This window comes from Pochonia chlamydosporia, chromosome 3 (genome assembly GCF_001653235.2).
Source record: "Pochonia chlamydosporia 170 chromosome 3, whole genome shotgun sequence".
NCBI lineage: Eukaryota > Fungi > Ascomycota > Sordariomycetes > Hypocreales > Clavicipitaceae > Pochonia > Pochonia chlamydosporia.
In genome coordinates this window covers 3,013,210-3,023,861 of record NC_035792.1, presented here as the reverse complement: position 1 = coordinate 3,023,861, position 10,652 = coordinate 3,013,210, and the positions used below count along the sequence as shown (strand labels likewise).

The window sequence follows — 10,652 nt, the reverse complement described above, 5'->3', positions numbered from 1 at the left end:
ATGGCTGCAGCTACGCGAACCGAGAGCGACGCCTTTGGCGAGATCCAAGTCCCTGCCGACAAGTACTGGGGCGCCCAGACGGAGCGATCGCTCGAGAACTTTCGCATCAATCAGCCGCAGGATCGCATGCCTCCTCCCATTGTCAAGGCCTTTGGTATCTTGAAGGGCGCAGCTGCGACTGTGAACATGCGATATGGCCTGGGTACGTAATTGTCATGCTGGTGGCGAGCGGGCAGGCAAGATCAATACATACGTCATTGCCTCCATTGACGCTTTGCGCCAAATAAACACCAAACACGAATTCACAAATACAACCGCATTTACTGACACATCTACCACCCCCAGACCCCAAAATCGGACAGGCCATTCAGCAAGCCGCCAAAGAAGTCGCCGATGGCAAGCTCATGGATCACTTCCCCCTCGTCGTCTGGCAGACCGGCTCCGGCACCCAGTCCAACATGAACGCCAACGAAGTCATTTCCAACCGCGCCATCGAGATTCTTGGCGGCGAAAAGGGCAGCAAGAAGCCCGTTCACCCCAACGACCACGTCAACCGCAGCGCCTCCTCCAACGACACCTTCCCGACCGTCATGCACATCGCCGCCGTCCTCGAGCTCGAAAACGATCTGCTCCCCGCCCTGCACAGCCTTCGCAAGGCCATCCAGGCCAAGGTCGACGACTTTGAAGCCAAGAAGATCATCAAGATTGGCCGAACCCACCTGCAGGATGCCACGCCGCTGACTCTCGCCCAAGAGTTCTCCGGCTACGTCGCCCAGCTCGACTTTGGCATCAAGCGCGTCGAGAGCTCCCTTCCCGACCTGCGACTACTCGCCCAGGGCGGCACCGCCGTCGGCACCGGCATCAACACCTTCCAGGGCTTCGCCGAGGCCATCGCCGAAGAAGTCACCAAGATGACCGGCACCGAGTTCAAGACCGCCCCCAACAAGTTTGAAGCTCTCGCCGCCCACGACGCCATCGTCCAGGCCCACGGCAGTCTCAACACCATCGCCACCTCTCTTACCAAGATTGCCCAGGACATCCGCTACCTGGGCAGCGGTCCCCGATGCGGCCTCGGCGAGCTGGCTCTCCCCGAGAACGAGCCCGGCAGCAGCATCATGCCCGGCAAGGTCAACCCCACGCAGTGCGAGGCCCTGACCATGGTCTGCGCCCAAGTCATGGGTAACAACGTCGCCACCACCATTGGCGGCATGAACGGCCAGTTCGAACTCAACGTCTACAAGCCCCTCGTCATTCGTAACCTGCTGCACTCATCCCGCCTCCTCGCCGATGGCATGCGCTCCTTTGAGAAGAACCTCGTTGCTGGCCTGCAAGCCAACGAAGAGAAGATTTCTCAAATCATGAAGGAATCGTAAGTTTTACATCCTGCCCTAAATACAAATAGCACATATATTGACCAAAATTTCCAGTCTCATGCTCGTCACTTGCCTCAACCCCAAGATCGGATACGACATGGCTTCCAAGGTCGCCAAGAACGCTCACAAGAAGGGCCTCACCCTCAAGCAGAGTGCCATGGAGCTTCAGGCCCTCACTGAAGCTGAGTTCGACACCCTCGTCAAGCCGGAGCTCATGATTGGACCTAGCGCCTACAAGCTGTAGGCTTGTCTGGATGGAGCGGTCGCACGATGTGCCGAATCGGCATGCATCCGAATGACGTATTTGACCTAAAATGATAAAAATATATAGATGTACAACAGACTTTAGTTAATGAAACTTGGCGTGGCATGAAGCGCGTTCAGAAGTAAATCGCATTAGTTACCACAAGGCTTGTCATGTGAATGGGTGACCATGAGCATGGAGTGTCAAACTGGCATGTGAAATAATTGAGTCCATGATTCGGCAAGCTTGACTTGCGATGTAACTCTTGGCTCGGAACCTCGGCCGCATTCAAGTCATCAATCACAAGCATGGGCAAGGTCACTAAAATTAGCAAAAATTGTTTGTAGCTAGGTAAGCAAGTCTTATGGCTGGATCCCTCGGGGGTTTCGGCCCATGCTATCCATTTGCCCTGAATGCAACTCCGGTTCCCTTTCCCCTGTTTCCTGCAAAGCACCCTTGAGTTACCCGTAGTTAATCATTTCCAAGCTCTCGCAGCTATCTTCATTATAACACCGTCCCATGGACTAACTTTCCTCGACACCAAACACTGCTGTCAGTCGACGATTGATGTCGTTTTCTTCCGATTGCAAGTGGCCAACATAGCCGTAAGCAGAGAGGTCCTCCTACGAATCCTCTGCCCCATCCTGGCCAATGTTGGTGTCATCCTTGGTTCCCGATTCGAGGGTTTGCATGGGTACATCTTCTCCCTCGTCCGTATTCTGCTGACCAAGGGGCTCTCCGGTGTTCATCGCAGGCGAAGAAACGCCTTGATTGTTGCTACTGCTCTCATCGACACCTGACATCGTTGTCACTGACGCAAAATTGGACTGTGACAAGTGCGGATGGTTAAACAGTCGAGATCGTCGAGCCGCGGCCAGAACAGACTTCCCTGGCTTGTACTTGTCGCCCATGGCAAGACGTATCATTACCCAGTGAAAGATCCATGGGAAACTGATAAGCGGTGTATTGAATTTGGGCTCGTGACCTGAGTCGGTCGAGATATCTCCAGCCGTGGCATCCTCTTTATAATTGAGTGTCTCCTTTGCCTGAGTTTCTGTAACTTTATACATGGCGGCAACAAACTTGTCCAGTTGCGGTGATTCGGTGCCGCCAGCTATGTTGCAGCACTGCTCTCTGAACCGTTGCTTCAAAGCATCAAATTCACGACCCAGGTCTTCCTGTCTCTTGTAGTCAGAGCTTACCTTGGTACCTGACATGACCCAGCCAGTGTACAGCTCAAACTCGGTTTCAACATTGTGCTGAACGAGCAGTCTCCGCACAGCAGCGTCGTACTGCCCTTTAATTTTCTCGGCAGCGGTCAAGATATCATCATCTAGCTCGTATCTCTCCAAGACTCTCTTGTCGAAAGAGTGTTCCCAATCAGGATGAAACTGGAAAGAATGCTTCACCACTTCGTCATAAAGTGCACCCAGGGCCTTCTTTGATCTGTATGAAGATTTCTTCTCCATAAAATGCGGCCACCTTTTCTGCTGCAACCTGGAACTAAATTCAGCCGGTACTCCGGTTTTCGCATAGTCTACGGCCTGAGAGTGCAATCCTGCCAATTCTAAACCTAGATGCAACAGATCAGCCGGATGAACCAGAAATAAATTGGTGAAATTTGCCTACATATTGATGACTTTGGTCCATGCTCATCTGCAAATCCAAGATGCGCAGTTGCAATGAGAGCCAATACGTCATTTTTCATATAGTTGACAAAGAATTTGCGCATGTCATCAACTGAGACATCTCGGTCTAATTCACGGGAAGGCGGCGCGCTGTAGTCCATTGGTTTGTAATTCCATTCTTTCGGAAGAAGGTCAGGGTCCCAAATAATAAAGAAATCATCGCCATCAAGGTCACCACCGGAGAGCATGGCCGGCACAGGCCGATCCCCTTTTGATGGAAATACAACGACATCTTTCAAGTGCGTAAGGTTTGGGTTGTCAACTGCATGGACAACTCGAATATCTCCCGGGTGAAGTGAAGGATTTCTTCCCACAATGCATAATCCCTTCACAATGTTGGTTTCCATGGGGTATTTCGGGTTCGTATATTGCAAAAAAATCTGAGGAAGCTTCTGGATGTCCTTATTGGGACTGCCCTCTGTGTCCTTAGAATGGCCTCGTAGTGTTCCAGTTTCGTCAACGCACCCTAGGACAAATGCACTGTTTGGCACACTTATTCTTGCCTTTTCCCTCAAAAGTCGAAAGGACCAAGATATCCAGAGATTCAGAAGATTAAGGGTGAACGGCTCCACAGTCTGATCTGTCTTGAATCCGGCCTTTAGAAGTTCAGCCAGAACCAAGGAAGATTGATTTTCGTCGACAAACTTGGTGAGCAGGTCGATGGCAACCGAGTTGTCAGTTGCGGCATTCTCAAACGAATGGATATGATCTTTCAATAGTTTCATGAAAACTTCCTGCGGAACGCCGAGGCTTTCCAGTATTGTAATAGTTTGTCGATTGAGAGTCGCCGTCGAGAATGCCGCACAGCGTACAATTTCTAGGCCTTGAAAATTAGATTTGAATTTTGCTTGCGAAGGCCTGACATGAACCTCCATCTTCTCCGCCTGTGGCCAAACGGCAAGGACACCTTTACAGCCTCCCATACGGAATTGAAAGGCTGTGGGGTGTTCAAATACATCCAAGGTCATCTCGTCAATGATGAACCCAGAAAGGAAGCCAGATATTTTGCCCACGCCGTCTGTGAAACATTGCCCATCACGCTCTATGTCGTCAATTTGCTTAATGTTAGGCTGCCATATGCCTTTTACATCCCGCGTTGTTGAAAAGCACTGGCCCAGACGGGCAGCGTACTTGGCGACGGTTTTGATGTGATCAAGCTGCCCCATCCAAGCACGGATATCATCGCAAGACACATGATCAGTAGGGCAGAAGAAATATGCGCTGCTCTGTCTTAACTGCGAGCTCCCGAATGCCAAAAATTGGTAATGCCGACCCCCTATGCGGATGCCTCTAAATAAGGCTCGCTCGATTCGTTCCCAGACCTTGACATTGTTTTGTCTATTTCTTCCAGCACGGTTCAATTCAGACTCTTCGACAAATTGCACTCGCAAGAAACGGTCTTGGAGCTGGCTGTACTTTCGTACAACTCGGTTGGACGTCTCTACCGTCGGCGAGTCAAAGCGGATGGTTGTTGGTGTTATAGAAGCTTTGCGGCCATAGGTGCAGTAAGTTGGTATTTGTGTGATTGGGGCGTAAGCTTTTGCATCTTCTATATCGAAGAGATCCATGGGGTCAACCAACTTTTCGTTTTGATCGACAAGATATTCGAGTCTATGTGTAGCATCTAGTGCTGGTATGCTACTGAGACGTTGAAGGAAATCGATAGTGATTGTATATTCATTCAAGATGCCTCGGGAGACACATACCTCGAGCTGGTAACGCACTTCGAAGGGCAGATGCACCTTTTGAGGCATAACGAGGAGAGCAGAAGGCTGGCTCGTGTCAATGGCTGACGAATCCTCGAGACAGTCCCAAAGGTTGGTAGCGTCGGTACGGGTATCGAAGTTGCAGCTCGGCCGGAGAGATACATTCAGACGCTTTAAGGCTGACAGAAAGCTTGAATATGATGCTAAATTATCTGCAGCGTTGCAGTTAAATGACAAACGGAAAGCCGTCCATCGACCAATGTCAATATACATGTCGTCCTGTATTTCATTGTGAATAGCAATCGGATCTCTGGTGGTATCATGATTGTCCCCCACAATATCTGTGGCCCGGCACCACGTATCTGTTGCGGACCACCTTTGAGAGTTGCCTCGGAACGTATCCAGGATGTTATCTACTTCCGTGAAATATTCTGGAGGGTACGGTAGCGTAAATACCCAGTGTCTTGCACCGTTGCTGTCCGTAGATTCCATGAGAGCTTTAATGTTAGAGATCTGAAATCGTGCTTTCCAGGTCTTGCTAGTTTTGCGGTGCCCAGTTTGAGAAATGGTAGAAAAGAGGACGGTCATGATTTTCTGATCAAAATCAAGTTCCAACGGCAAATGGCCAGGTGAGTGGACGTTTTTCATAACTCGCATCATTGTAGGATTTAACATACTACCAAAAGCCAAGGACTCGAGGTTTAAGACGATCTTGTCCGGGTATTTTGGGTCTTTTGCCTTGTCGTTTGATGGCCGCTCCTCCAGAAGAGCCACCTTGAGTTCCAACCCCCTCGGGTATTTCTGGACGTCTGGATGCTCTACTTCGACGAACCCTTGTCTCCAGAAATTGCGTCTGGGGGGAGGCTCAAAACGAACCTTTGCAAATGTCTTCCCATGGTCAAGCTTGGGCCTGAAAATTTCTATCCAAGTAACAATGCCCTCGGATTGAAACCAACGCCATAAATACTCTGCACTTGTACCGACAGGCAGATTGTTGACGCCGATATATATGCTTGACCGTGTTCGCCATTCATGTTTGGAAGAATAAGATACACCGGATACACTCAAAGGCACGTTGGCACCTTTTGAATTGCTTTTGGTCTTGGAGGGCGAGGCTCTTTGCCGGTAGGGCAGCTTTGCCTGTTGCCGTGGCAGAGGCATGATCAAGACAAGCTCAGAAAGACTTGGAAGCCAGCCCAAGACCCTGTCTCTGGTTGATTATGTTGGGCAAAAGTTAGGAAGAAGATGCCTCGTGAGATAAATCGACCACCACCGCAACATTCGACTTTCCGGAGAGTTGAAAGTTGGCCAGCGGCATGGCACGTGGGTGGCTACCAGTCAAGTTGCAAAAGGGACTGAACTCCTGCAATCGGTTAATCGGAAAATGGTTTCGTCGTGCTTTATGTGAAGGAGTGATGAAAACAAAATGGGGAAAAAAAAGAAGGAAAGAGAGGTAAATGCAAACGCGGCCCGTGGGTTGGGCTGGCAGAAGTGGCAGAAAAGGCAGAAAGGGCAGAAAGGGCAGAAACGGTCCGTCACTCACCAGTTGACCTTTGCTCACTCTTTGCACACTCTTTGCACAGGAGACAAACGGTTGATGAATGCACAAGGCACAGAGCTGAAAGAGGCTGCGAGGTGGCAATCAGCGCGAACTGAATACATATGTATTTGACCACCTAGTATTGACGACAACTTGACTTCTTCCTTTACTCTACTGTGTGACTCTGTCACCCTCCGCAGCATGATGCTAACCGTTGCCATACATTCAGAGCGAGCATGCGAGTTGCGTGTGACTGATGTATTCCATGGAATTAAGACGCAGCTCATGATATACTGGAATATCGGAATATGGTATCTGGTTCAAGATCTCAAGAGCGTGGGAAATGCTTCGAGTTGCTCACATGTAGGGCATTAACGCATTTTTAATCTTGACCAGTTCGATTGTCTTCCAGTAGCCCTAGCATTATAGAGAGTTATGTATGTATCTGGGCGGATTTTAGACAGACTGACAGGGCATAATTACTGAAAACCATCTTGCTCTACATCTGCTGTTCTGCCTCGCCTCTGCATTGCTCTGGTAAGTAATGTCACAAGGGTTTGGATATCAGGCACTTAAGAATTTCCAAGTAGACGAAATAGGGAACAGAACGGCTTGCGACAAAGGTCTGGTAGCTCAATAGTACTTCACCACAGCGACTGTTGAATGCCGGTCTAATACTTCCCTCTTAATGAATGATTCGCGCCTTCAATATTGGCCCACCAATTGATCCCTGTGTTGGAGAGACACGGGCCCATGCTACGCTCACTCAGCAAATCCTGGGTTCAATGTTCAACGCAGTACACAGGACGTGCCAGATACCGCGACATGCGGCGAGCGTGGCAAGTTGCGTCCAAACTGCCAGAAAATCGCTGCACGCCATCATGTGCACCAAGTCGCGTGGTTCGCATGGTGGCATTCCATTTGATGTGGTTGAACCAGCCAAAGGGCTGCACTGCAAACTAGAGCCTTGGGACAACCAAGAGCTCAAGCTGGTGAGACACGCGAGGAGGCATGCATGTATTGCACCAAAACCGGCAAGTGTGCACATGCGTCTGCGAGATTGGATGGAACGCACCAGTAAGCATTCTTGCGCTAGCCTTGGCCTAATTTATTCATGAATCCTTGCACTCGACTTGATGCCGGCTCAAATTGATCAACGGCTGCAAGAGATTGAAAGACGACATCGACCAACACCAGACGGACAGAGACCGAAGCGAGCGACACGCAGGTCAAGTTCCCAGGTGCTGATCAAGGGCTCTGGCTGGCTGCTCTGCCCCAGAACATGGCCCGAAATAGGACTAGCGCGCAACGGGCCAGGGGGAAATGACGTTGCCGTCGGTGGCTGCCAGAAATTTCATGTCAACGTTCAATGTTGGAAGGAGCGGCGGGCGACACGGGGCTTGATTGTGTGAGTGTGTGTGAGTGCAAGCAGGAGGCACGGCAAGTGCACCAACCCAGCAGGCAGGCGCACAGCTAAAAGCGGGAAGGGCCAACCAAGGCTGGCCAAGTACTCCGTACCCAGCCAGCACATGTACTCGGTACTGTCGCCCACCACCCATTCGCTCCTCCGGCTCGGGTCGATTCTCGCATAAGATACTCCCTGTCCGTCCCCACGCGACACGACCAGGAAAAAAAGAGACAACCTTAGAGGCGCCCTCCCTCGCCAATTTCGTCAACATTATTTACCCCCAACACCAACACCAGTTTAGCTTCTCTTTCATTTTCTGCTTCTATTTCTGCGTCTGGCGTCTATTTTTCACTCCCTAATCTTGCGAGCGCGCGTCTGGATACACGGCCGAGTGCCTCTGCTTGGTTACTCGTTTTTCGATCGCTCTGGTTTTGTGTGAACTGGGTCGACGGTCCACACCCCTTTTAACTTTGCAACAATTCGACACGATCGACCCATTGACTGGACACATAATACGGCACGCCGGTTAGTTCTCCCCCAACAATCGAACCCGAAAACACGCTCTTACCGTCTTCCTCTGCAGCTGCCCTTCCATATCGCCCAAGATGGTCTATCTCCGACATAACCAGCTTCCGGCGCTCAAAGAGTACAAGTACTCCTCGGTCGATCGGTCGCTGACGTCCAAGTACATCCTCAAGCCGTTTTACAACAATTTCGTCATTAAGCTGTTTCCCATGAGCATGGCTCCCAATCTGATTACTCTGACGGGATTCCTGTTCGTCGTAATCAACGTCTTGACGCTGCTGTGGTACAATCCCACCCTCGACCAGGACTGCCCGGCTTGGGTGTATTTTAGTTGGGCGATCGGGCTCTTCTTGTACCAGACTTTCGATGCCGTCGATGGTGCTCAGGCGTAAGTGAAAGGCTTGCGACTGAATTTCGGGACACGATTCGCCCACGTCTGTCGCGTCTTGGCGTTAAACTGCAGCACGAGCGAATCGAACATGGACCGCATTGTTGGAAAGCAGGCGCTAACGTGTCTTCTAGACGTCGAACTAAGCAATCTGGCCCCCTTGGTGAGCTATTTGATCACGGCGTCGATGCTCTCAACACCAGTCTCGAAGTTCTCATCTTCGCTGCCTCTCAAAATATGGGTCAAGGTTGGAAGACTGTTGCGACTCTGTTTGCTTGTACGTTCTTTCCAGCTTGCTTGCAGCCGAAGCGAAGCATTGAGGATTTCCATTGCTAACCGACTGATTTTGAAACATAGCTCTCCTGACCTTTTACGTCCAAACCTGGGACGAGTACCACACCAAGACCCTCACTCTTGGCATTGTCAATGGCCCAGTCGAAGGTGTCTTGATTTTGGTCGCCGTCTACACTCTAACGGGCTTGCTGGGCGGAGCGCACATCTGGCAGCAGAGCATGCTCCGAGCCATTGGAATCCCCGAGTCATTGGGTATTCCCAAGTTCGTTTACGAGCTCTCATTCACAGAATGGTATCTCGTCCAGGGCGCCATTGTTTTGGTCTTGAACACGGTCGAGTCTTCGTTTAACGTCATTCGAGCCCGTCACGATCGGGGCGATCGCTCCCGCGGTGCTCTCGTCGGTCTTCTCCCCTTCTTCGGCATTTGGACCCTGATCGTCACCTACCTGTACCTGCAGCCCAACATTTTGTATCACCACCTGGTCCCCTTCGTCTTCTTCGCCGGCATTGTGAATGCGTACAGCGTTGGACAGATGATCACCGCCCACTTGGTCAAGCTTCCCTTCCCGTACTGGAATGTTCTCAGCATTCCCCTCGCTTGTGGTGTTATCGACTCTCTTGGACCTATTCTCATCAAGCGATTCGGCGTTGGCTGGCCAAGCGCCCTCGGTCATGATGAATACCAGGTTTCTTTTGTTTTTCTCCTCCTGGGTATTGCCTTGGGTGTCTATGGCAGCTTTGTCGTCGACGTTATCGTATCCATCTGCGACTACCTCGACATTTGGTGCTTAACCATCAAGCACCCCTACGACGAGTTCGGCCCCAAGATTAATGGCGAGAAGATCCACTAAGCGACTTGTCCTGGCTTTCAAAGCTTTAGGCACCAAAACTATTTGAACTGCAAACGAGGAAGGGATATGGCGGCGACATGAGACGGGTAGAAGAAGGAGGCGAAAATTTGGCGGAATGATACATAATGGTTTGGGATGTGTGAGGACGAAGATATGAGCATGGGGAAACGAGTGACCACCCGGATAGTGCAGGTTTACTGTGCCATGGGAGGCCAATATTGGCGGTCGATGCTATCATTTTTTGATGCCAAGAGACGGAGGGAAGATGTTGGGCCTCGATTTAGGGAACGGACATGTTATAGGAGTTATGAGGCATGGAGTCTTAGTTGCATTGTTTGTTTCTATTCCTTTCTTTTGCGTGGGTGCTCGGTGCATTGTATTATAGTATTTAATCTTGAATCGCTTGACCCGATTTGGCTGTTTGGAGACGCAGAACTGCTTGCTGGTAGCGGAGCATCTAGCAATACACAACTATATCATACAGTTCAGTCCGCTTGATATTCCAAGTTGTAACCGCCTTGCGGTCTTGTTGAAGACGGGCATAGCACGATCCAGACAATTATTAACTACCTATTGTCGACACGTGGGAAAGTGCCATTCGTTGCGAACCAAATCACGATTTGAGTCAAGGCACG

At 50.5% G+C, this 10,652-nt stretch overlaps 3 protein-coding genes across 3 annotated transcripts; 2 read left to right on the top strand and 1 right to left on the bottom strand.

The window, feature by feature from the left end:
• On the top strand, positions 1–1,617 carry VFPPC_04755 (fumarate hydratase class II; the record flags this gene model as incomplete). The annotated part of the gene is made up of 3 exons (XM_018284054.1): positions 1–202; positions 346–1,369; positions 1,428–1,617. 3 exons carry the CDS (start codon positions 1–3, stop codon positions 1,615–1,617), a joined length of 1,416 nt encoding a protein of 471 aa, XP_018145375.1.
• Positions 1,618–2,240: 623 nt separating this feature from the next.
• VFPPC_04754 (RNA-directed RNA polymerase (Sad-1)) lies at positions 2,241–6,172 on the bottom strand (the record flags this gene model as incomplete). Its single annotated transcript, XM_018284053.1, has 2 exons — positions 2,241–3,190; positions 3,247–6,172. The coding sequence occupies 2 exons, from the start codon at positions 6,170–6,172 to the stop codon at positions 2,241–2,243; spliced, it is 3,876 nt and encodes a 1,291-aa protein (XP_018145374.1).
• Positions 6,173–8,564: 2,392 nt separating this feature from the next.
• VFPPC_04753 (aminoalcoholphosphotransferase) lies at positions 8,565–10,017 on the top strand (the record flags this gene model as incomplete). Its single annotated transcript, XM_018284052.1, has 3 exons — positions 8,565–8,872; positions 9,007–9,149; positions 9,230–10,017. The coding sequence occupies 3 exons, from the start codon at positions 8,565–8,567 to the stop codon at positions 10,015–10,017; spliced, it is 1,239 nt and encodes a 412-aa protein (XP_018145373.1).
• Positions 10,018–10,652: the final 635 nt, after the last annotated feature.